This window comes from Cariama cristata, unplaced genomic scaffold, assembly GCF_000690535.1.
Source record: "Cariama cristata isolate BGI_N322 unplaced genomic scaffold, ASM69053v1 scaffold3593, whole genome shotgun sequence".
In the NCBI taxonomy this organism is placed as follows: Eukaryota; Metazoa; Chordata; class Aves; order Cariamiformes; family Cariamidae; genus Cariama; species Cariama cristata.
The window spans coordinates 43115-70970 of record NW_009609980.1 but is presented as its reverse complement, the minus strand read 5'-3'; the positions used below and the strand labels follow the sequence as shown (position 1 = coordinate 70970).

The window sequence follows — 27856 nt, the reverse complement described above, 5'->3', positions numbered from 1 at the left end:
CGCTGGTGAGGCCGCACCTCGAATACCGCGTTCAATTTGGGGCCCCTCACGACAAGAAGGACATTGAGCTGCTGGAGCATGTCCAGAGAAGAGTCACAAAGCTGGTGAAGGGCCTGGAGAAAAAGTCTTACGAGGAGCCGCTGAGGGAGCTGGGGTTGTTCAGTCTGGAGAAAAGGAGGTTGAGGGTAGACCTTATCTCCCTCTACAGCTACCTGAAAGGAGGTTGTAGCAAGGTGGGAGTTGGTCTCTTCTCCCCAGTAACTAGCGACAGGACAAGAGGAAACGGTCTCAAGTTGCACCAGGGGAGGTTCAGGCTGGACATTAGAAAGAACTTCTTCACTGTTAGTGTCGTTAGGCATTGGAATGGGCTCCTCAGGGAGGTGGTGAAGTCACCATCCCTGGAGGTGTTTAAAAAATGTTTAGATGTGGTACTTCAAGACATGGTTTAGTGGGTTTAGCGGGCCTGGTGGCATCGGGTATATGGTTGGACTTGATGATCTTTGAGGTCTCTTCCAACATAATGATTCTACGGTACACTCCCTTGTTCTCTCTGTCCAGCCTTAGAAGTATTTCTTCACCCTCCTACGCAGCTGAATTACTCCTCATAGAGGGTGACAAATATCTGCACCCGGTTCTGTGTGCACACCACTTCCCTGACTATAGAGAGAAAGGGGGGGACAGGATTTCTCTGCTTAAACACTGGCACCTCCTGACATCTGAAACACCAGGCTACTTAAGACAACTGCAAAGGGCTGGTAGGTATCACTCAGGACCTAGAAGAGATAAGCACCTTTCCCCAGCCTGTGCTGAAGGCCAGACTGGATACCCCCACAACATTCAAAATTACATTACACAATTACATTCAGACACTTGCCCCTGCCTTGAGAACTGATGGGCCTATAGGTTGAGGGCATAGGAACATGATCTCCCCATGATGGATAAAGTAGGTGCCACCAGTTCCTAGTTAATGGAAAGCAGCAGTGACTGCTGTTTCTGCTGAATTTCCTACTACTGTGGGTTCAATGCCAAAGATGCACTATTTTGAGACTTTGGTGCATGGATTCCTCCTCTCTGAACTACAAAAGGGTGAAGACACACTGCAAGTGAAAAGATGCTCACCTTGGGAAGACTGCAAAAGTTCCAGCTACAATTAGTAAGGAAAAAGAAATGGTGTAAATGTTCATGGTAAACTTTAACCCTTTCCCTGGAACTGCCACTGACTGAAGCATTTTATTACTCCCTGTTTGGAATTTCAGGCTTGATTTTCCCCAAAAGATGCTGATGCTGTCTAGCAGGCAGAAGCAGACACGTTCCGTATTCATTTAAAGGTATGGAATACTAAATTTATGGATTGTAGTTTGGTTGTGGTTGACTGTAGCTGATGGTAGTTTTAACAGAGACAAATCTATTTCTTAATATTCTTTCATTTCCTTTTCTTATTTGGGATAAAAACTGAAAAACTGGACAACCTGTAGCTCCTTCTACATTACTTATTGCTTTTGAAAACATTCTTGTCAGACACACAACAAAATTTTAGGTCTATGACAAAAAGACTTTATATAGCAGTGGAGGCTTTGGAAAAAATGCGTATCAAGTTAGAATACTAAGCATATAAAATATTTCTTTTAAATTTGTTTTGATAAGATTATGAGTCAAGTCACAATCATTTTGTTTCCAAAAGACTATTTTTGTTCCCTTTATAATTCAGCTACTGTCGAATGCCAAGATCTGAACTGTATGTTGTATAATGAAACTTGAAAATACTAAATTCCACAAAATGAATATTGACACAATTTTCACTCAGCCTGGCTTATTCTTACTATCATTGTCAAGTATGTATTTTTAAAGAGACCTTCTCCCTTGTCAAAAAGCTTCCCCATCTCATTCAGAACAGCAAAGTATTACATGTTGTGAGACTGAATCCCTGGGGGGTTCTGCAGACAGCAAGTAAACAGGCTATTGACCACACAGGACCACTGAAAATGTGAATGCTGCCTGCTTAGCAGCCTGCAGAATGAGCCCTTGGAGACAGAGCAGGTTTCTTCACTCAAGTTAGAGGTTCCTACCTAGCATACCTCCCATTAAAGCTCTTTTGCTCATACTGTTTTTTGAAACACATCTTTCAGAAAATGCCATTAATGTGGTTAACATTTTCCAACATAAGATAGGAAACAGCTGTCCTCAGACTCATGTCGACAGCGGACAAAGGGCATTCAACCGAGAACAAATGCAAACACTTTGCACCCTGGAGAAGTAAACTATGCCCTGTACGTATGCACTGTTTAATTAATAATACAGGTTGCTACCCATTACCTGGTAGTTACATTTCTTCCTTTCAAGCTGTGTGAAGAATACCTGGTTGCCACAGAAATATTATACTGGGAGGGAAGAGAAAGGTGTTTGACCCAATGAAGTCATAGACTTTTCATCAGCTACAGGGCTAATTACGGTCAATCTATTCAGGAAGGTTACTTTAATTCACCAACATGTAAATAAATACTGTAGGCATAGTGCTCATTAACTTTATGGGTTTATTCCAAGCCTGCAGATTGACAGGACAAGCACACGGGGGGGCCATTTCAGTAACTCATGTTTCCAAGGATCTGTGATACTTCCAGAAGAATTTGAGTATAGTGGCTGAAGACCCTAAACACTGTTCTTGATAGTTAGCTCCAAAGCACACAGAGAAATCATTATTTCTTTACTTATGATATTTTTATTTTATGGCATAAATGAGGAATGATATTTTACTTCTTCAGTAAAAGATAGAAAATTCATGGTAATTTTTCTTTTTTTGAGGAAAGCAAAGCTAAAGAATGTAGAAGACCTTTCAAAACTTTCAGTAAGGGTAATACCTTATCTTTTTTCCCCTCTTCTTTTTCCCTTTAAATGGGACATGAAGTTTCTTCCTACCGAAGACTCAATGAAATGTTTACCAAGTATAGAATCATTAAACAATGCAACTATTTTTAGAATACAAGACATGTTGGTGAAAAATGAAGACAGCATAGGCTTACTGTGCTTTGGAAAAAAAAAGAAACCTCAATTAAAGTTCAATGGCAATATAAAATGCTTCAGGTCTTATTTTCATAGAAAAGAAAGAGTCATGCAAATCAATGTAACACTTTAAAAGACACTAAAATTAGCCCGCTTGTTTCTAGAAATACATTAGAAAGTACTATCAGTAGATTCAGAAAAGACAGATATACTGTATTTAGATGAATTTTCAAAACAGAACAGTTAATAGTGTTCATACTAAAATCTTAAATTGGGAGCAAGGCATCATTTAATCAGTTCCTCCCTCCAACTGCATATGATCCAGATCAGCAATGGAGCAAACAACAGCATCACATTAGAACCGGTTTTGTAACTACCAAGTTTCCCTTAGTTACTGGGACAAAACCTCATTTGGTATGCACCAAAAATTACCAAAAGACAGTCCCAAAATCAGAGGATTATAACTTCTATAAACTTGTTAGGATCTAAAACACTCCACAACCCAGTTTCAAAGACGCAATTAACAATTAATGCAATTAAATTATTTTTTATTACAGAAAGGATTTTTTATGTTGTCTGTAAATAAAACCCACCTTGTCTATAATGAAAACAAAATACAGCAAACATTTAGGGCAGCTTGTACATGAATCTCAAACCTTCGAAATAAAAGTTTGCATAATTTTTCAGATAAAAGAATAAAAGCTTTACAAAGGAAAAAAGACTACATATGTTCTGAAATAAAAATTCATTTTTTTCTCATTCAGCTATCTATTCAAAATTTTTATTATTCTGAGGTTTTATGCAAAAATTCAGAATTTGGATTTCAATTACATAGCCACTGTAAATAAAGCTTTATCATCAGCTTAGTAAAACATATACCAGGATAAATTTTTAGGAGTACTTAAAATGGTCCCCATGTTTGCTATGCATCTCTCTCAGCCTATCAGAAAAGAAGGAAAAAATTCTGCATGGGAAAACATACTTTTTCAGAGATTAAAAGGAATAACAGAAAATCTTTTCTGCTCTTCTACATTCACCAGGATGAAGCGGTAAAAACCACAATAGGGAAAAGCTTAATTTCATATCTTTACTAGTGTACAGGAGACTTGAGAAAGATTCATTAACTCTTTATTCTTATTTCATTAGCCGACAAAATGCGAGCAATGTAAATGATTTTTCCACACTCCCCTCCCACCTTAGGTGCTGTACAGAGCTAAGCTGCTCCTAAAACAGCCGTGTAGCAGCTAAGACATTTCCAGGGGAGTCCTACGGCTGACCATAAATTTGATGACCATAAAGTGCCATTTTGCTTCATGAGGGCAGACTCAACTAAGTCTTCTAATGTACTCTCTAATGATTTTAATAGTTAGACATATGAACCACCATGTACATGAAAGATTTGTTTCCTAGTGTGAACATTTAAATACAAAAGCTACTAACTGCAAAAGAAAGGCATTTCCCCCACAACTGCATAATGAATCTCCCAATTCCTTGTTAGTCTACTTCAGATTGTTGGTAAGCTGGCTATTAGAGGATAACTCCACTCCAAAGGATGGCTTCCAACTGCTCCAACTCTTCGCTTGCACAAACAGTTCTGACAGCATCACTTCCCCTTCATGCTCCATCACTACAGACAGTGAGACTTGTACCTGGCAAACAACTCCTACAGCACCTTGTCAGTGGAAGGGATGCACCTTCAGAGGTAACCTCTTCTGCTCTTCTGTAGAGAGCAGCTGTGGAAATCAGAGCCTAAAACAACAGAGCTGTCCCCTGTCAGATTTCTTCAAGAACTATGTTTGCTCCATCTCGACCTTTGCCCACTCCCAAAACTCCTCTCTAAAAAAGGCACAGCAACATTTCTAGCAATGAAAACTTAGTTAGCTAGCTTCCACTGCATTTTAAGTCCTTTATTTCTGAACACATCCATATAAAATTGAAAATTTAGAAATATAGCACATAAACCTGCAGAACCTACTACTGTGCAATCACTGATTGTGCAGTTGTTATTAAATGAAAATAAATTTAACACTTATTACAAGGAATTATGTAGGAGAGCCAGAAAGTAACAAAAATGGGTTAAAGAGGAAGGGACTGTAATGGACTAGCCACCTAAAAAAAAAAATTAAGCATGAATTAAAGTCAAAGTTTTTCCCTCCTTAAAAACATTTACCCATTACATTTAACATCTGATCTGCAAGTAGAAAGTTGTTTAAAAAGTAGTTTCTACTCAAGCAATCCAAAGTAGTTTAAGCTTATGCCCAAGTAGCTGAATTGTGTTCCATAAAAGTATTCATCTATTATACAGTAAGTTACAGTAAAATATAGCATTATGATACAGTAAATTGATCTTTCATTACATTTTGCTTCATGAGGGCAAACTCAACTAAGTCTTCTAATGTACTCTCTAATGATTTTAATAGTTACAACATATGAACCACACGTGTACATGAAAGGATCTGTTTCCTTTAGAGAAGGAACAAGCAACAACAGAGGCACACTCGCACATTCATGCCCACACAGTGCAGTCAAGGTCTATACATTTACTGTAGCAGATAATATGTATGATTCCTGGAAGTGAACTGGAGATGGACAAATAGAACAATAGGGAGCAGTACAGCATGGCCATGCACATGAGTTACACCAGCAGAAAGCAGGTAGGCTAGAAAGAGAACTCTGAGAGCAGCTCCGGTTCATCTGGTGAATGCTCCTGTTTCCGGGCTGGATCCCAGAACAGCAAGATACCTCTACACAACTTAAATCAACCCTCTGGAGGACAGACTATCAAAACGTTGTTCCCCATTTTTCCTTGAGCAAAACTAGCTAACTGTAAATTGTATTGCTTATAAACCAATTGGTTGAAGTCTCTAGCGCACAGGCCTGTAGAAGACAAACAGTACCTACAAAAGTAAGTCCCATTCAGCTAGCTGAAAATTTTACAAGATTGGATTATTTGGAACGTATCTTAAAGACTTTTTCCTGAATAAAGTTTGAATTACTGGAGTAATAACGAGGAAAAAAAAAATCAAAAAATTCAGGTTGAAATTAAAGCTACAACACATTAGACATAACCTGACAATAATGTAAACAGAACATCAATATTCACAACAGAAATAAAAAGTTAAAACAAATGCAAACTATATAGTAAAATAATATCCATCTTTTCAAGATGAAGCCTAAAATTAGGTCTTCACTAAGAAAACATACTTTGACCTGACACCTCCAAATACACACCAAAATATGTAAGTATCTTCAGCAATTAATCTAGAATTATGTATTTAAAGTGCAGTATATTCCTTCAGTTTATAACTCTTATCTAATCAAAGACTCCCTCAAACTATCACTATATAGATGACAAAATATCTTTTATTGACAACAATTAACCAGCTCTATTATCTTAGACATAATAAACTTGGTCAACTTTTCAATCCAATAGAAATTTAGTTTCCCTATTAAGTCCAGTTTCACATATTACCGTAAAATGATACAGATACACACTAACAAAAAAAATCACTTTAATATATTCATTATACAGACCGAATACACAACTTTGTATATTAAAATGTCATAGGTATGAATAAAATTTGTATAATTTCAAATTTTTCTTTCCCTCGAGAGTCTGAACATGCTAGATGTAAATATGATCACTTGTTTTTCCATTGTGATGATTAATAGATGCAGAGTAGAAACTGCATTACAATAAATAAACAAAACATTGCTTTTTCTCACTCCCTCAGGTTTCTTGGCTTCACGATCCTGCTAAAAACTGATGTTGTGCTTGCTTCAAGCTATATATGGAATTTCTACAGAAACTTGTAACATTAAGTACTGCAAAATAAAAGTAAATATATATGTACTTTATATTGCATGTATACTTCGGTTAAGGTGAGAGTCCTACAACACAGATAGAGGATAATATACCTATTAATGTCAGATTTAAATGACATCTTAAAAAAAAAAAAAATCAATAAACTTCAAAACATTCAGGAAGCAAATGATGATGCAGAACCCAAATTATACCATTTTTCACAATTCTATCAACCAGTTGATTTTAACCAGTGAAGGTATTTTTAGAAAATTGAGTTCTTGATATCTTGAGATTTCAGATCACAATAAAGTTAACATCAAATCAAATAAGATAAATTACAATGATGAATGTTCAAACAATATGACCTGTGCCTGACTTTCAGATGCTGTTCGCTTGAGCAGCCTGATTTGGTCTAGTTCTGAATGCCCCATTGAATTCCGAGTTAGAGACTGTACTGGGTCAGTTACACTGTATCTTCCAGGCTGATAAAAACCGTAATATTCTATTCTCTTTTCCCCTGAGTTTTCCAGAACCTTTAGTCTCTGCCTAAACTGAATAATTTTAAAGGTTAAGAACAAGATCACAGCACAAGCCAGAATAAAAAAGGCTAGTAAAATGTCAAAAGCCTGACTCAGCTTTTCAACCTGTTGTGTACAAAACAGGGATGTTTGTAATGATACAGGAGCAGTATCTGTTGGAAAGAAATCTTTTTCTTCTACAGTTCTGTTAACAGGTATAATCTGTTCTGGTATTTGCACTGGTAATGTTGATAATATTGTAGTTGCTCGTGATGGAATTTCAGCAGCATTTTCTTCATAGGGCATCGGGTTAGCGGATGCAGCTGTAGTTCCTTCCCAGAAAGCAACATACTTATTTTCTGCATTGACAAACTGTTCAAACTGTTCAAATGTACTGTGTCCGTTTCCCTTATGCCACGCCATCAGCAAAGTGGTAGTGCTGTGATGGACACCCACGGATCCTAGACTCCAGGCTGTTTCTGGGCTGGCAGCAGGGCTACTGCAGTTTGCAAACTGAGTCCATTTAATGTAATGTAAAGGTCTACCACGCATACTCGGGGGATTCTGACAATGAATTTTTACAGAAATAGGAGATGACTCTAGCCAATTAAGTAACCCAAGCATTTTGCAGCTGCAGTTCCAAGGATTATAATTTACCTGTAGATGAGTTAAAGACACTAAAGGCTTCAGCACTTCAGGTTGTAATTCTGTGATATTATTAAACGCTAAACTGAGTATTTTAAGTGATGGTCCCATTTTTTCAAAGGTACCATTGCCAATATTGGTTATTTTATTTCTGTCTAGCTGCAGATACATTAAATTGTTCAATAAAGTAAAAGTGCTGGAATTTATATTTTCTAAATCATTGTAACTTAAGATTAACTGGCTAAGGTTGCTTAACCCAAAAAATCCATTTATAGCAATACATTTTAGCTTTATGTTTTTTAAAGACAGATATCTAAGCTTGTTAAGTCCTTTAAATGCAAAAGTATGTATTGATCCAATGGGATTGTGAGACAAAGAAAGTCTTTCAAGATTTTTGAGCCTTCCAATAGCATTCGATGGCACAAGCGTTAAGTTGTTACCTTCAAGGAACAGATATGCAAGGTTTTCAAGATGATGAAATGCTGAATCTGATATCCGTGAAATCTTATTATTGGCTAGGTTAAGTGTTTGGAGACTTATCATTCCCAAGAAAGTCCCACTTCCAAGGACACTGAGGCGATTTCTTTGAAGTGTTAAATATCTAACAGAAAGGAGATTAGTAAATAATCCTCTGGGAACAAAAGCTATTTGATTATTCTGAAGGTATAAACAATGAAGATTGGAAAGACCTTCAAAGATTCCTAGATCCAGGCGTTTAATATTATTGTTATTTAGATGTAAGTAGCACAATCTGGGGAGTTCCACAAAAGCTTTTGGGTGTACATACGAAATACTGGAGTTATCCATGTAGAGTGCAGCAAGCTTCTGAAGGCCGCTTAGCTCATTTGGAGTGACACGCGATATATTATTCCCACTGAGGTACACAAGAATTGTCGTTTTTGGAAAGTTCTGCGGGATGCTTGAAAGCCCTAAATTACGACAGCTAACTTGTCTCCCTGTGCAGAGCTGGCAAGCAGCTGGACAGCCAGAAGCCTCCTTCTGGAGCAGTAACAAAAGAAAACAATTAAGGATGTACAGCAATGCTCCCAGGCAGGGTGGAGAACTTTGCAGACCACACATATCCCTGTCTTTGGCCTTCTCACTCATCTCTGACTTCACTAGTAGAGATAAAAAGAAGTTTATAAATATTATTAATTTGAACGTTTAAAGATTCTATGTGTACAGTCCTTAAAATATAAGCATTGCTTTCAAGATTGGTACTTTATATATTCTCCTTTGAAGCCAAATAAGCAGTTTATAATTAAAAGGTACTAAGTTTGAACTACACTGAAAAAAATTTTCGAAGTAAATGAACAACGAAACAAATGTATTGCCAACCTAGCCAGAAAATAATTAATTGTTTGCAGCATAAAAGCAACCAAGCTGCCAAAATAATGGCTTCTAGTAAATTCAAAATACTGCTTATTAACTAATTTTTATAATTAAGAATGGCTAGGAAATTTTTCAATAGCATTAAAGTAGAAAAGCCAACTGGAAACAAGTTTCCTTTCACTGGCGGTTCATAATTTGAATTTTATTTTATAAAGCTGAGTTACATTCAAAATAAATAAAACCAATTCCTTACCCCAAATCTGAAGTTCATTATTTCTGTTATTTTGCCGTTTTGCAGTAAATTACAAGCTGACCGACTATACTCATCTGTGAAACCTCTGTAACGGCCGTATTGCCGCATACTAGAGCACTCACATTTTGCCCCAGGATTTGCAACTGTTCGCTCAGGAAACTAAGAAAGAAGTGGTTAAAGTCAGGTTGCCATGGATACAGGAAACCCTGGGACAGGAAGCCATTTTATCTCTGCTTCAGAAGTACTGTTGGAAAGGAAATCTCAGCGATTTGTTTCTAGAAAACCAAGAACTATCTTAGTTTGTAACTTGCTGTTTCATTCTTTTTTAAACTACTGTTTTTAACTAGCAGAGTTCAAAAGAGTTTTAATCTAAGTTATGTATAACTTTCAGAATAAAGCATAGCTATTTGTAACAGCACTATTATGTTATCTGTAAATCCTTTACCTTTCAGCCAAAATCTGAAATGTTTTATTAAATCAATAGCAACACTTGTACTGTTCTCTTTCTGTCTGCAGAGTCAAATTCCTGCTACCACACGCACACATGCACTCCAGAGGCCCAGCAGCGAGGGAGAAGATGGAGGTCTGGAGGGCAGAGCCTTGGTGCTTCCTGCACTCCAGCAAGGCACACCCTGCCAGTAATCCCAGGGAAGCCCAGGAAATCTTAGAGATGAGCACAGCATGATGCAGTACTAAACTCCTCTGTATCTGCTGTATTTCAGACTTGATCCAGGCACTTTGTTAAGTCTCACTTTAGGCCACTTTTTTTAAAGACAATTTATCCACAGAGGACTATGTATATTCTGACAGTCACATCTTTGGCCCATAGCTTTCGTTTCCTGCAGTGTCCCTTGTGCAGATAAACAGTGCAAACAAGTGTGCTATAAATATCCCCCTCACTTAAGTACCGGAGATTACATCCTCAGTTTATCCTATCCATCACAGGGACTAAATACCTCCAAAGTCTAGTCACATCATCAAAGGGGGAAAGGGGAAACATCAACATGAAATGGTAAATTAGAGATTAAGACTACAAATGACAATGTAACCATAAAAATCATGATTAAAACTGTAATGAGACCTTCCACTCAGCAAAAAGAAGGTGACAGAGGCCATCAATAGCCACAGCCAAGGAAGAGACACAACAGCAGAAGAATCGAGTCAGTTCAGCCACAATTACCTCACTCAGGAAGCATGAGTTCACATAAGGGGCGAAGTATCACCCAAATATCTTTGTCTATAATAATCCAAGCTGAAATGCATGAAGCACATAAGCAAAGGAAGCAGAATAGACAAGGACATGCTTTTGAAGTGGCTTTCTTCCAAGTTCTGCCAAAAGAAACTTACATTTCTAAAGTTTTCAAAAAAATGTTTCTGACTATATATGACTGGTTTTTTATGTTTGAAATCTGTAAAACACACATTATCAAGAGAAATACTCCTTCAATTTTTCAGCTTGAGCTGGTCAAAATCACCTAGAGTTAGGATGGAGGGGAATGTTTTTTAACAACCTTCAATTTTATATCAGAGTCAATATCTCTGACAATATCTAGGCTAAAGTAAGAAATCAGTAGGACCAGTAAAATGGGCCACTTTAGACAAAGCTTATATCAGTTACAACCCAGAATTTCAACTGCATTTGGCTCTTTTTCCTGAGACCACTAAACCAACAGGAAAACCAATTGTCCTTCAGATTTAACTGGGTTTTTTTCACATTTTAATTGTTAATGGTATTTAACATAATCATTGATACAAAGGAAAGTAAAATAAAGCGGCATGTCACTTCCTTAGAGGGAAAACACTGTATAGTTTTGAACAGTTCCCAAGACAATTAGGGAAGTATCCCAGGTATGGAGGAGAGAACAGTTAAGAGTAATTGAAAAAGATTATCCAGGTCAAATAGAATCAGGTGAGTGGAAAAACAGAGATTGACCAAAAATGAAAAATTACTTCAAACAGGAAATTAACTCCTACCTAAGAGTCACTACCTATACTCTATTTATGCTGGTATTTACTTGAGTAAAGAAATCATTAAAAATTCTTTCTTCCAAGATGTTCTGTGTGAAACAACCCCATGGGGTGGAAGAAGCAAGTCCCAATGTAAAAAAATCTCCGTTTTTGCAAAATGCCAGAATTAACATATTTAGAAAGACTAAAGGAGTTGCTGAAGCTCTATGGGATATCATGGAAATTTAGAGAAACCAACAGAGTAGTGGCCAGATAAATGAAAGCTGCTGCCCAGTCAGTGGCTGAATATCTCTGTGATCTTGTACTAAAGGTACTTTATCAATATGCGTACAAATTTTGCTCAAACCCTAGCTGCCACTGTGGTTCTGAGCACATTGCTGACCTTTCTGATTCTCAGATCCCACATACAAAACGAGGAAGAAAAATCTTAATCCACATCATGGCTCCTTTCAATTTACACTAGGAAATCTGGAGAAAGTCCCGTCTTGCACTTTGTAAATATGGCACCTGGAGATCTGCAGATCCGATTGGGTTGTAATTTCCAGGTATATTCCTTCATTAGTAGTACACGCTGTTAAAGTATCTGAAAGCGGTGTATGTCAAGAACGAGACGCAAAATAACATGCCACATAACTGATACCATTTTGGGAAAAACCATAAAAAAAGACAGGGATATACAAATAACTTGGATCAGCATTTCTCAAAGTGGTTTGTACTTAAACAATAAAATTAATTACTAGTTGAAAACTATAAGGAAAACAGTTAAACAGGAAAACCTCAAACATTTCTTTCAAACGAGCTTAGGCAGCTTCAATATTTTATTGGTATATTTTGTTCACCACAAACTTTGTTCTTCAGTGACAGAAATACCAGGTTTATATATGAATGCAGCTTCACATGGCAACAGAGAAAATTATTTTTGAATCCTGAAGTGAATTTTTTCTTAATATGCTAGCACTGATAAAGTTACTAATATCATTGCTTTTTAACATACTAAAATGTAGCTCAACAATGACTCCTTGTCAGACAGCATAAAGTCTGAGCAACAGCAATTTGTCAAATTGTGCATAAAATGACAGGTCAAAGTAATTGAAAGAATATACAAGCACTGCACCTAGTGCAGCCTTTCCAAACGGCCTCTGTTTTCTCAATGATCCATGTTAGATTAAAGCCAATATAATTCGGGTTATGAATATTAGCTAGCATAAAATAGTCATCCCACTTCAATTTATGTATAGCAGAAAAACATGCAACATGTTCAAAAACATCTTCTAAAGTTAGCCATCTTTAAAATGTATTAAAGAGAATTTTTGAAGAGGGATTTCATTCTCATAATCACTACAAAATTATGTTAATGTCTACAAACAGAGTAAAAACAATTTTCAGCACTCTATTTATTCTTTTGAGCTTATAAAAGTGAAACTATCCATTGCCCTCCCACTGCGTATTTAGCAAGAATGTCCTCTTGCAGATCTTCCTTCCTTCTGCTTTTATCCTCCACAGGTGGGCTATGATACAACTTTCTTGTTTTGTTTTCAAATATCTACCACCTTCTGCCCACATCATTCTCCAGATATGATGGAAGTCAAAGTAATTCAGCTACTAACCTACTGCTTGAATAGCATACACATCAGTATTCAATCTCATTTCATCGACCTACACCGAGTAATACCTGCTGTGGACACCTTATTAGTGTTAACTTACCAGACCTCAAAACCCTTTTATGCTTTTCTTATTATCATCCAGATCATCTCAAAATTTCTGATTAACTCAAATATTGCAGATTCCTTCTAATATTTCACATTCCTGCCTAAATAAAAATCTTGATTTGCTGCTTCAGTTACTGAAAATTTCTCTATTTCACAGAACGCTATTCCACTCTCATAATAGCAGCAGTTACAAAGGGGAGACACAGGCACAGAAATTCTAATACCAAATTAGTAATTCAGCAAAAGCATTCCTGTTCAATAAACCCACAGTACTAAACATCTGTATATCTATTTCAAAATTACAAAGCTTTGTCACTTATTTTCCTTTTTAACCTTGACATTTATTATTTTTGATTAAACTATCAAGCAGGTTTTGCAACATGATGAGAAACAGTAAGAAGTGAAAACTATAGAATTATTATTCCCATTGAGGATAAGAAAGTTTCCCTTCTATAAACCTTCTTTAGCTTTAGACTCTAGTAAAATAGTGTGACAGAAAGCTGTTATGAAACTAAGAGCTCACTTAGAGAAAAGGTCAGAGCCAATTTCTCACCTAGTAGTAAATAGTTATTGCACCAATGAACTGCATTTGTCACGCAAACCGACAAAAAAAAAAATTCTCCTATGGAGTGAGCAGTAGGTCTGTGAACAAAACAATAACATAAAAAAAGGTTGGCCGTCAATGAAATCCACAGATGTGATATGCTGAGAATAACTACATCTATAGCTTTAGCCTCTACTATTCACTGCAATATTTAGTAAACTCTGTTCAATCTATAAAAGCAATAAGAAACGTATTCAATATGAATGCAATTCAAACCAAAAGGTTTAAAGAGCTCAAAGCAAAGTAATTTCCCAAATTCCACCACTTTCACCTGCTGGAAGTTGATTCAAAACTAAATCCAACTGTACAGCTTTCAGCAGCACACTGCCTGCTAGTTTAGGAGACAGGATGGGTATGCACTTGGCATTAGCAACTGATAGCTTCTACAAGTTTTACAAAAAGAGAAAACATAAACAATTAGTGCATTTCCTGAAAACTATTCCAGGGAATGCCCACATGCAAAATACAAAGGCCATTTCTTCCTTAAAAATACAAATATTCTTTACATTAGGCATTTTCTTAATAGTAAAACCTAATGTTTTGTTTTAAATTCTCACTTTCTCATTAAATTGTTTGAACAGGAAATCTTAATTTTTAAGACAATACTTATTTGCAGTAGTTCTTGTAGTGGTATGGGTTGTGTTGTTAACTAGTTTTGGTATTTTATCATAACAGTCTGGCATTGTTAAAAAAAGTCACCAAAAATCTCCCCTACTCTCAGGTAGTCTCAAATTTCAGAGTACAGGACAGAGAGATAAGTAGTTGTACGAAAACAGCTCAGAATAAACTCAGGTGGAAAACCAGCTACAAATCCGTACTAATTTTTCTTAGAATTTTGTTACAATCTTGTGATTTTTATACATTTTTAATAATACAATATACTGTAGTCACTGCTTATTCAATAACTAATTTGCAAACATGTAAACTGCACATTACAAAGGACAAATATAAAAAGTTTGAAGAAAGCTATTTAGTCTATTATCATCTTTTAAATAATTAAAACATTCAGTTTTAGGGTAGATTATATTTAGAAGACTTCTGAATGTTTTAATTACATCATTAGGAAAGCAAGAAGGATTTCTGAAATTCTTTATATAGGCCAGAAACAAAAGCAAGATATCAGCAGCAATCAGCTCTTTATGACTGCAGTTTGCTTTCTGCAGCAGTTCAGCTACATTTATTGACATAATCCCTTGCCATCACTTGGTACATTTTGCCTCATAAACAAGCCTTATGGATCTTAGGGGAAATGATAATTTGTTCCTGACCAGTCCATACTAGCAATTGGGTATAGGACAAAAACCAGTGGAGACTGCGAACAAGGAAAGTTTACAGAGTACATCCTCTTCCCAGTGCTATGATATGATGTTCAGATAAGGAAGTGGTGGTACTATATGTAACACTCTGAATGATGAAGACTCTGATACTCAGACTTAAGACCAAAGCCACATTTTTCACTTGTATCATTAAAACTGCACTGTCACCTGGCAGGTAAACTAAACAAATCCAAGGCCAAACACGGAAGACAAATGCAAAATCATAATTTAAAGACCTCCTTTTAACACTAACAGTCTATTAGGTGTGTGGGTGAGCACACATTTGACCAGAGAATAAAAAAAAAACACCCACAAAAAAACAAAAACAAAAACAGGGGAAAATAAGGAAATGGCTTCAGAGTATCATCCCTATAAAGAAAGGAGGATGTACAAGTTAGTTATGTAACAAATTCTGACTTTATAAATGAGGACATAACTGTCTGGAAGTAGAACATGACATTTTATTAGGCACTTTCTTGCCATGTCCTAGCATTACATATAGACAACTTCTTGAGAAGAAAATTAAATTTATAACAAAGTAACTTTAACAAATGACAAAGGAAAAAGTACTGTAATAACCTAATGAAGATTTATAATTGTATACTGCAAGTACTTATACTCACAGAATGCCAATTATCTAATTGGCAGAACTCATACCGGCTGACATATCAGATTTGATACACAGTGAGAAAAAGCAGGCATTCATTTACATAATGATTAGAAACAAGTAGAGCAACCTGGAGAACCTCTTAGACTCTTAACCTTTTCCTCACAATAGATTTTCCAGACAAACATTTTTGACTCAGAGGAGAAAAATTAACATTGGCATCTGGAAATACTACTCGTCTACCACAAATTAAAAAGGAAAAAGACAAGATCAATTAGAACGCATCGCATTTCAAGCTCAGCAGTCTCCTCTCTACTTTGGAGCGGTACCAGTCTACACTGGTAGGTCCACAAAGAATGAGCCTATCCACAAGCACCAAATTTAGGGGATTGTTTTGGAAAGCACTGACTTTGAGTAAAAGCAAACTTGGCAACCTCTCATTCAAGAACGGTAGGCATAGCATTAATAACAGTTACCAGCAAAAGGGGAGTGCTTAGCTTTCAACATAGGTACCACACCAAGCTAAGGTAATCACTGACACGTTATCTTTCCAAATTCTGTTGACATTTCCTATTAGAGACTAAAATATTCCTATCACTCTTAAGCATCTTTCAGTATTGTTTATGTTCTACCAAGATACACAGTTAATAACTGGCAGAATAAAAAAGAAATCTAATTTGCTAAATAAATCATTGAAAGCTTTCAATATCCCAAAATAAGGACATTCCAGAATATGGTAATGCTGACATTACACAAAGCAACGAAAGTGCAGTAAGCAAGCTGAATAAGATTATTTCCAGATACATATAGGTACGAGAAGGGGAAGTAGTACAATTTTAGCCTTTGGTCTCAGGAAATACAAAGAATGCTGAAGATGTGTATCTCAAAATGTAGTACCTAAGATAATGGTGGAGGCCCACATCCCTTCCACAATTGTCTAAAGAAAAGTTAGGCTGATGCTCCTGAGCATGTTCACTAGGCACCATTTTGGGGACCAAGGGCACATCTAATAAAACCCAATTATGTCTACTGTACTGTACTAGAAGTGGACTCTTGAAGCTACAGGTTCACAAACAGGCCATTAAGATTGTAGACAAACTGGAGTATGACTGAACTAGATCAGGAAATTATGACACTTGTGAATGGACGTATCCATGTTGCTGTCACCTCTCACATCTCACACCCTAGCTCAGATATGATTCTCCCCTATCAAACCTCAAGTCCTTTCGTGTTTTTCAAAAAACCCTCACTATTCTAGCTATTGTGTGTCTATGCATACTTCCCTCGTGTGCTGAACATGGAGACACCATTACTCTGTAAGTGTATCCTTACTGCCTAAATCTTGTTACTAGACCCTGTTATATACATCAGTTTAAAGACAACGGTTTTTATTTTATGAAGTATCAAGGGCTTTTAATAAATGAATGAAAATGTACATGGATAGATATGAGTGGCAAATAGGCAGTTAAGAATATAAAATGTGGAAATAATATGGATGTATATCTCAGACACAAAAAATGCTAACATTGAATGGCCAGACTCAGATAGCAAATGCAGATAAATAGGTAATATTTAGTTTATGCAAAAAGTACCCAAGTAATACCAGGAAATTACTGCTAAGTGAAAAGGTGCTGCAACACACTAATCAGGAAATAAGGAATTACTGGGGTTTTTTTAATATGAACTTCTAAGGACTAACACAATGTGCAGCTGTGTGTAGGAAGATAAACAGGATGCTGGATCGAAAGACTATATGCATACACGATAAAATGCAATGGTACTGTTGGTACTAAAGACATGTCATTGCATGTATCTCAGGATGATATTGCTGCTTAGTCCAACTAATTGGTCTGAGAACCACTGTGAACTACAACTGCTCTGCAGTGATTCCCATCTTATCTGCTCTAAAATCCTTCACTCATGACTGTCAAAGGCGCTGTATTTGAAATTGGACATTATTTTTGCCATACTGGTTTTAAATGAATGATGGAAGCTTTAGCTTCCCCTAAAAAGCAGAAGGCACCAAGTTCACAGATGTATAGTTATAAACATGACCACTAACTAGAAAAGTCCCTAAAAGCAATGAAATAATAAAGTTTAGAGGGAGAATAAAAAAGGTCACTCCTTAATATTTTCCCTGACATTTTATCCATAAGGCAACTCTGAGGGAAGAATCAGAATACATGTTACTTTCATTTTTTCCCCCAGTACTTTTGTCTATTCCCTCCCTTTCCTCTCTAAAATAACCTGACGCTCTTGGGACAACTCCAGCTATTGGCTAGAGGAAGCAACTGGGAAAAAGAGCAAAATCCTCAGGAAGTGCCAGAACACAGTGTAGATGCCTGTTTTTCCAATAGCAGGATCTTGAAAAATCTGAGCTTGATACTGGTACCATCCCTGACCATCGTACAGGAGCAAGATGAGGGCAGAACTTCACCCTCAGCTTGTCCTTCCCAAGCAAGCCCATCTCACAGCCATCCTCGGGAAACAAAACTCTGTTCTGTCTCTGCAGCTGAGAAATCTTGAACTGGCTTTGGAAGTAATACCTAACCCGGAACCTGGTTAGTGAGGTACTCCAACAGGAAAAATTACTTAAGTTTTTCTTGAAAACTTATTTATATGAATCAAAATATTTTGTTTAAATACTGTATTATATTTAAAACATTTTTGCTTAAACTTTGCAAATGGACTTGCACAAGAAGCCTGCAAAAACTTTTATTTTTAACACAAGTTTCAGATGTGAGATGCAGCAAGTATACATAATATAATCCCTATGAAAAGGCAAAAACCAGAGCGACTCGCATTTTGTCTGAAGGCATGTTTGGCCCTGGCAGCCTATCAATTGTATAGTGAAATTTCAGAGCTTTGACATAAAAATGTCCACTAGAGAGGTTTTTTGTTTGAGAAGTAGCTTTCTTAAATGATTTCATTCTCTGAAAAATAAAGTTGTCATTTGCAGAAGGTTTTATTATGTTAAGAACTGCCAGAAATAATTGGCTCTTACAGCAGGAAATTCGGAGCAGCTGAAGGTAGTTCAAAATAACAGAGTTATCTAAAGCAATTTCTTTTTCCTTCCTTTCTTTAAAAGAAACCTCACAGAAAGACAAACATGTAGTTCAGCACATTAAATTTTATACAGTACCTCTTTAACAACACTTTGAATATGCTCATAAGTAACATAACATTGTTACATTTACTGAAAAACACAAAAGCTTACTCTTAAAGCAGCTGCTTGGTTCAATCTTTGACTAGATGTTTGTCCTGATGATCTGGGACAAAAAAGGAAAGCTTCTGTGCACATTAAAAGCAATGAAGCCTCTAAGTTTTACATGTATGAATTCCCTGATTTTTAGGTTGTGACTACATATTCTCCAGCTTTACAGATACTAACATAGCTTTAGGATTTGTAAGCAACATCTAAATTCCCATTAGACAACACTTAGGACTTTTCAGGAAATCCGGCAGACTAAATGCAAACTCATGTAGTCTTGTCTTCCTGACTTTCAAACAGAAGAATAATCTGAAGGTAAGTATGGACTGAACTCTGACCTAAACATGTTACATATGCATTCTAGTAGTGACAAGTTAGAAGTCAGCGTAATACTCTTCAGCATTTCATTAAAAACTTTGGTTTTGTATGAATATTCAGCAATGACAACGGCTAGAGAACAGACAATAGTAAAAGCCACTTGCTACAGAAATCTACAGTGTAAAAACTGTTTCACAGCTTTTCACAGCAACTTTCCCATTCAATGTCATAAAGAGGAAAACCAGGATGAAAGTCCAGATCTACCCACAACAGGAAAGAAAACTGAACAAACATTGTTCACTAGAAGGGACATCAAAATACTAAAAAGCTGACTATAGCAACTACTTAATCACAGATGAGAGGAGCAGCTAGTTCAATACTAATATGAGAATGGACAAGAAAATATGCAGTGCTGTTTCCTCACTTTTACTAAATGGTATTTTCCATTAAATGAAGAAAGTTTACTATATTGCTATGAAGCCAAATAAAAAATAAATATTTTGTAGCATGAAAATCCTACCTTTTTAAGTTTCCTTTAGAAAAAAAAAAAGGCAACAAAACTACTTACATTGGAATATTTATCCGCAGAATTGTGAAATACCTTAAAAACCAATTTAAGGGCCTTTGAAGCATTCTTATTTAAAGCATTGTATATTTGCTTACCTATTCAATGACGGCAGAAGTGAAAGCAATGCCAAAGCTGAAAGCTTTCTTCTCTCCGGCTGCGTGATGTTATCCATTCGATCAACCCACATTTCAATCATGTTACCAAGAATTTGGTCCAACTGCAATGGGAAACAGAACATTCCTTTTAATTTATGAGTACTTCACCATACTTAGAAAATAATTTATTCTTATTTTTCTACCACTGAATACATTATTCAATCTGGCAAAGACACCATACAGTTATGTATTATTGACAGAAGTAGGAAGCAACAGGTATTTTTAAAATTTTCTGTGATAGTGCTTCCAGGCCCTGAACCCCCCCTCACCATTAACTATAACCTTGGAGTTAGAAATGCATTTAACTCATAGAGAGAGCACAGATTCAGAACAGTGAATTACTTCAACAGTTTCCCTATAATAGTCTATATATACAAAGCACGTGAACTTACCCTCTGTTTTACCTTCACTGCTGACAAATAAAAAAAAAGACTTGTCTTTACCTGTTTGAAAACTGTATTATACCTAAGGATAAGAAAATTACTAAAATTTCACTTAAAGACATAGTAGAACAATTGCAGCAAAAGAACCTCAGTAACCTCATCAGTAAACTGGAGCACACTGAACCCGATACTGCTAGAAACTCACCAGAGAATGATTAGACCATTATCCCTGCTGCAAGACCCATCAAGATGGCACAAGGAAAGAAACTCTCATCCTGCAATACCATGCAAACTAAAGGGATTTATATGGCTTACTGTGGGATGCAGCAAGAAGAAAATTTAGAGATTGTATAAAATTTTTAACAAGATGTTCTAAGGCAATTGTGGGAGTAGGTGCAACTTGTTACAGGATGTTCAGGGGAAGGACCAAAGGAGGGCAAAGGGCCCCTTTCCAAGATGGACTGGGGAGGAACAAGCATGAAGACAGAGGGAAAAGTTCCTTCAGGTCAAAAGAATGCAAGATTTCCACATGCAATCCAGCTGAAATACCAAGACCTTACCAAATTCTTACCAATACCAAATCCTTACCTCCTGACCCAATTCACATGCCATCTGGCTCAAAAGTAGTGAAAAAAACCTTGCATTTTGTAGTAGAACTCTACCCATGATCCCCAGATAAGTAGACATCACCACTGGGTACCTCTGAAACAAAAGTAACGCAAAAGAAAGGGGGCTTAGTTTAATTAAGAGAAAAATACTTAACATATAGAGTAGAAATACATGGACAATACTCATATGCATCTTTTATGTATTCTATTAAATTTGAAATTATAAATTGTAATTTAAAAGACTGAACAAACATTCATTATCAGAGTTTCTTGATTCTTACAACAGGAAAACTATAGCAATCTCAAAGTCAGTTTCCTCCAAACAGCCAAGACAACTCGCAAGGTGATTTTACTTAAATTTAGAAACCTGTTACGGAATAAAGAGTATATTGTACTGTTAAAAAATTACTTTCAAAGTTGATTATGGTTCAAAATTACTGTTTACAATTTTAGTAACATTAAGAAGTGCTTAGTATTTCTGAAGTTGTTGTCACTCATTTCACTGAAACTATAATACATTTGCCACTAACTAACTTGCAAGCGTCTCAAAACTAACTGGATACAGTAATAAGCTCAGTAGTTTCTTTGTATTAAATTCAGTATCTAACAATATAACAGTAAGTATTTTGTAGAATTGCCTACTTGAAAAACAGAATGCCAACATTTACCTGAAAACATTAACCCAGATTAATATCTCGTTGAATAGGGAGCAATGAATTTATTACAGTCTTAAATCAGAAGACACTTAATAATCAACTCTCCAGTTGTGTGTCTTCTTAAACTGCAAACTGTTCAAACAAACTGTCTTTTTTGTGTTCCGTACAGCAAAAAGTAGATTGCTAAGTAATACTACTTGGCTTAATCTTGGAAATATCTTACTTAACAATAATGGACACCAAATATTGATATCTGAAAGTCTTCAACTCTGAAAAAAGTCAAAAGCATAGAGAATTCCACCCACTGATTCTGCCGATTATTTTTTCCCTCCTGTTAGTATTGCAACGTTCAACACAATTAAAGCATATTGGATTTTACTCCTTTTTATCCAACATGGAAATTTGTTGAAGGCAAAGAGAGAGAAAATGGTGAACTTAAGACATCTAAGCAAGCAAAATCTTAAAGCCTCTTCTACCTCACACAAAGTATTCTCACATCCTTCAGCTCTTCATATTAGATACATCAATTAGAAAAAAAAGTCAAGTTAATCTTCTTCTTGTCCAGTTTGTCTGGTGCAGGTACATTTAAAAAGCAGTAGTATAAGTGTCTTTAAAAACCCCAACAAAAAACTCCAACACCTAAAAGAAGCTATAGCATAGCACCTTACCAGTGTTAATAACAAAGGAACAGCAGAATAAAATTTGTGTTATTTTATTAAAATAAACACTAGATGACAAAATAAGTGATGGATAAGTTGCTTTAACTCTTGCGCTAAAGATCTATCAGATGCTTTTACAACAAGAGAAAATGCAACACTAACATGAAAAAAATGGGCCAGATAATGGAAGGTTATCTACAAAAGTAGAGGGTAGTTAAAGAGTAACTCTTACCTCCCCATCTATAATCCCACTGAATATTGATGGCAGAAGGGGTTGAAACATTTGAGGACCCAAAACAGGGTTCACTTTTAGGACATTTTCCACAACCTTAAGAACAACAGCAAATTAGACAATTAGTAAAGTACATTTAAACAGCATAACTGAAGCTTTAACAATTCATATTCGGGTCTACAAGGTCCTGGTAGGATGTTTACCATTAAATATCAGCAAACTCTAGGACTGCTGAAAGTACATTCTAGTGAGCTACTCTGCAAACCCGATCTGCGTAACGGATCTGATAAAAATTGACATGCCAAGGGAAATCCACCTAGTCAAGCACCTCCTCATCAGCCTCCTCTTGGCCCTGGCAATGCTGATGAAGGGGGTTGGAAGGAACGACCTTGATAAGGCTCCAAGAAAGCAGCTTGATGAGGTGGGTTGACAGGGCGGAGTACCAGCAGTTTAAGGCTTATTTCCATACCTTTGTTGTGTCACTTTTTTGAAGAACCATTGATTAGGACCTACCATCTCTTTGCAGGTGATCAAGTAACCACAAGTGGTCTCAGATGTGCTATTCTTAGTACCCTCCTCTGGTTCCCAGTTTTTACATTTTTTACTCTTTGCTTCTCAGCTCTTTTTTTCCTCTCACAAGCTGTTCTCTGAAGTAACTTTTTTTCCTATGTTCTTCAGGCTTTCTTTCACCTACCTGTTTGGGCACTCCCCTTGTAGCAAGATGGAAAGGGGAAGAGGCTGTGAAAATAATGGGCCAATACTTGTTCACTCCTATGGGTAAGTAAAGACAGAGACCTCACATCTATACACTGATTTGGATAAAGTATATAAGGGCACCTCCCTTAAACACTCTTCTCAGTCTCCACCTACTTTCCACTCAGAGGGACTTCCACAAGGAACTACTCTTCTGTGCTCTTGTCCAGTCTCCCCTACATCTTTTTTTCCTTTTTGTACTTTGTTCCTACTAGCTTCATTTAATGTGCTCTATTTCTTGCCTTGAGAGAGATGTTAAGCAGTCGACCCCTTTCAAACCCCCTCGATTTTGTAGACCTTTAATACGCTGTTATGTGGAGGTCAACATAACTTTCACCCCACTCATCTTTTCCAGGTACTGGAAGTTTTGACTAACTCATTTGTTCCTTGTACAGAGTCGTTTCAAACCTTTTAGTGTTTGTCTCTGATAATTAGAAAATCAAGTCACATCAAGCCTCAGCAATCTTGCTATAAATCATCTTATCAGTCCAAATTAGTGTTTTTCAACCTTACCCATTTATTGACTGTTCTAACGTCTATTTTCAACTCAGCCAAAGCTGTTTGTAGGAATATATTTCAGAGAACACTCTCATGTGTTTCTGTTCCCAAATCTTAGGGTTTTTTTGTTTAACAAGTCAGCATAGTGATGCCTGACAAAACATTTTCCTTTTTGTAAAAATACTTACATGGATTATAGCTCAGTTATCCCTCTGGAAGAAAGCAGGTATACTAGGAAGGTGTTCGAAGTATATTGGACAAACCTTGCGGTTAATGCAAGGCCACACTGGTAGCCAAATGTATAATGATACTGTATTAACAGCTTCATTCCATTGCAGAGATCTAATTAAAAGCTGCTGCATAAAACATTTGCCCAACTACAGACTCTAAATAATAATACTGATAGAGAGGAACCCACATTTTTAAATTCCAGAACTAGAGTCTTTAAGCTCCTCACAGCAGGACCTACAAACAGGCAGGACTATCAACTTCTCCTGTTGTTTTCTGTGCTGGGATTCTGCAAGCAGTTGTGCAACTCACCAAAGAGGTAGGTGGGATCTAAATTTTTTTTCTCCATTACATTTATAATGAACGGAATTCAAGTCCAAGTTTTTATAAGCAACTCAAAGTTCTCAGTTAGTGCAGTCACTGGAAACATAAGTAGTAATACACTACAGTTACTACTCAACTATCTTTCAGTGCATGCTCAAACTTTACTTCCTGAAATTCTTCAAAAGGCACATTTAAAGTATCATGCTTAATATTTCAAAAGCTTATGGATTTCATAACATATCTTTCATAATACCATTTGAAGTTTGTGTGAAAATAGTTTTTTCAGTACTTGAAAAAGCTCTAGCAACTGTATTTAAGCAGTTGTTGCCATTACAATGGCAACTTATGCCAAAAGCAAAGGCTGTTGGAACACTATGCCATGGTACAAATGCAAGCATGCTACACAAAGGAATGTGATAGAGAGCACATACATTCAAGATTCAATAAAGATTGGAAAAGCTTGGCTCTAGACCTATTAGGTTATGGCAGTCATATAGAAATGCAGAAAAAAATAAAAAGTGAATCTTGATCATTTAGTGTTGATAGTGAAATCATAAAATCATCTGAACAGTTTTTATAACAATGAACATATGTATGCACACTTAACCCTTACCTTGTTAGTTTTTCAAACGTGCAGTTACAAAAATTGAACTGTATGATTATTTTTGTTATTGGCATTGAACACTGAATTGGAAAACTAATATTAAAAAAATTGGTAGATATAATAATATTATTGTTGTTTGCATTAGCAAAGGGATCAATAGTGGTTGATAGGGTTCAGACAAAATTTGGATTTGGATGGCTAGATACAGCAATTAGATAATTACCTTTGTACATTTTGATTAGAAACAGTCAAAATTAACCTAGATTATTAACACACAAGTATGCTTTTGAATTTAGGGCTGAATCATTTCTTAATGTTGCATTTTCATCTGAATGATGAATTTTTTTCTAAATTCTGAACCAAGCTGAAAACTGAATTAGGACAACTCCCAAAACTCATTCATCAGATTGATTTTGCCCTTTTATTTTGTAATTAGAAGTGTAAATATCTTTTGTGTTATACTGTGGTACTCTTCTCCATTCTAAAATTTGGTTAGAAATAAACAACTTTGATTAGCTTTCTACAACTTCCATGAGTCCACTGATAGCCAAAGATTAAATCAAGTTACTTTGACCCAAACACAATCCTTGTTTTGCAACTCAGTGGTCTCAAGATTCTCTATACATAGCATTATCTTCACAATGCAGTGACTGGCCACCTGGCTGTTTAAGTGGGCTGTTGCCAGGCTGTAGAACAAATTACTTTCATGAAGATTCAAGCCCTCACTAACGACCTTTCTCTAGTAATCTAGAAAACAATCAAATGGGAAAGATATCTTAATCTAAATCCATCTATATAAAAAGGACTCAAACTAGCTTAGAACTCATTTACCCAAGGACAACACTTTGGAATCACATGAAGTAACGGAAGTATTGTACAGAGGGTACAGGAAGAGTGTGTTAGGTGATTACCTTTTAGGGTGCTATATTAAAGGTTATACCAACCTTCTCTTGGGAGAAGTGGTATTTTTAAAAAATACATGTGTGTATATATACACTCTCTATACACATGCACACACTTTAAATATGTATTTTAAACCACTACTGACTCCAATGTCAATGTGTGCTGCTTTCTTCTAGAGGTTCTACATTCATCATACTTGAAAACACTACTCTAACCTGACAAAACACTAGCAAGAATAATGGATGCACAGAGCTGAATATCTAGGTATTATTTTTATTACACTGTACCTTTAAAACTTGAACTTGACCTTCAGTAGTTATGTCTTTCAAAAGTTCACAAAATGATCGGCATAAGTCAGCAGCATACATCTGAAATTAAATGAAAAAGAAGGTATTATGCAAACATGTTTTATGTCTGTGTATACATTTCAAAACTCAACACATTAGGGATTACATATGTCCAAAAATCCAGATTCTCTTCAAAGATCGTATTTCTTAAAATGCTCATCTTTCCTGAACCAATTAAAATCTAATATTTTGTTGCTTTTCTAACATCCTATGTTTTTAAACTATCAATCTCCATGGGTTTTCTAATGAAGAAAGCGTGAGAACAAGGTATATCTCTAGTTCAATTCTTGCGAGAATTTATGATCAAAATTTTAATCTCGTAGGATAATTAGAGTAACTACTACTACTCTGCATAGGACCTTTTCAGGTACCAAAGTACTAAATCAATCCACAAAACATTAATTCTAAATAATAATCTTTCTCAAATCTGATATGATTGAGTGTTCACCATGTGCCACAAAGAGCTAACATTAGAAAAATACGGTTGTATACACAAATGAATGAGTATAAATGTTTGTGTGTACGATGTTTTCCAACATGAGAGAAAAAACACTTTGCCAGTAGAGAACTACGGTGTTACTATGAATCTTTATACAATGGTAACATACCTGTAAAAATTCAGATGATGATAAGAAAATATAAGCATTGATGATCTTAAAGCAATTTTTGAGGTTTTCTGAACTCAGCTCTGTAAAAAAAGAAATCACAATTCAGAACCTCATCACCAAACTGACATACAACTACAATGTTTCAGTTCTAAAAGTCTTTTTCCTCACACACCGTTTAAGTGGCAGATGCCTACAAATAGAAAAAAGTTATCTTGAATTCAGGTTCTGTCTTTCTGCCAGAGACAATAACAAAAGAGGGATGATAACAGCTCTTATGTTCTCAAATGGAAGCACAAGAAATCCTACAACCTCAAAAGCCAATGCTTTTGAGTCCAGTTTTCAATGTGATAGTGGGCTAAGAAGATACTAAAGATGGAATAAACGAAACACATACTTAAGAGACCTGCAATTACTGACGAACGATCTTGCTCACATTTGAGTCAGTAAATGCTGAGTAGAAAGAGCGAAATAAAACTTGTAGTTCTGCTCATCTGACCCAGGTGCCACACAAAACGGTATTGAACATTTAGACTGAAACACATTAAGCTTTAGGTCACACCTTGAGTATTTCAGTAAAGAACACATATCCATCTAAGAGACAGAGACACACATGAGACGACACAGCAGCAGTTTGAAGAGAGAAAAAATAAAAGACATGTCCTTAGGCAATACCTGTAAGAATGTTTTAAAAAAAAATAAAAATCGCCCCAGAACATCTGTAAACACAATTGATAGCAAACCAAAAGATTTCAAAGTTTCATATGGAGGTTGATACTATTGTAGAAAGACAACAGCCCTCACTGTCTGAAAACAGAACAGAAGGTCAAAAAACCTCAAAGGGCTTGCTAAATTTTCTTAAAACCAGTTTCGGAGACAGACTGTTCTTGGTAAAGTAAGTGGACTCCTGCTCCACCACCTTTTATTAATATTCCAATAAAATCATCATGGAGAGCTGACAGGAAAATACCTTCATGTAAGTTTTAAATAAAATTTCTTACCAGATTAAACTAATACCAGTAGGTGGCTAAGATCTGGTATGTCTTTGAT

At 36.1% G+C, this 27856-nt stretch overlaps 2 protein-coding genes across 2 annotated transcripts in view; both read right to left on the bottom strand.

The window, feature by feature from the left end:
* Positions 1-7137: 7137 nt before the first annotated feature.
* LRRC70 (leucine rich repeat containing 70) lies at positions 7138-9072 on the bottom strand. The gene has a single exon (XM_009697708.1). It carries the CDS (start codon positions 9070-9072, stop codon positions 7138-7140), a length of 1935 nt encoding a protein of 644 aa, XP_009696010.1.
* Positions 9073-14064: 4992 nt separating this feature from the next.
* Positions 14065-27856, bottom strand: part of IPO11 (importin 11) — a 52266-nt gene continuing 38474 nt past the window's right edge. Inside the window, 7 exon segments of the mRNA XM_009697709.1 lie at positions 14065-14214; positions 18147-18312; positions 19947-20068; positions 20978-21091; positions 22545-22640; positions 26142-26222; positions 26810-26889. Coding sequence (XP_009696011.1) covers positions 14065-14214; positions 18147-18312; positions 19947-20068; positions 20978-21091; positions 22545-22640; positions 26142-26222; positions 26810-26889 — 809 coding nt within the window.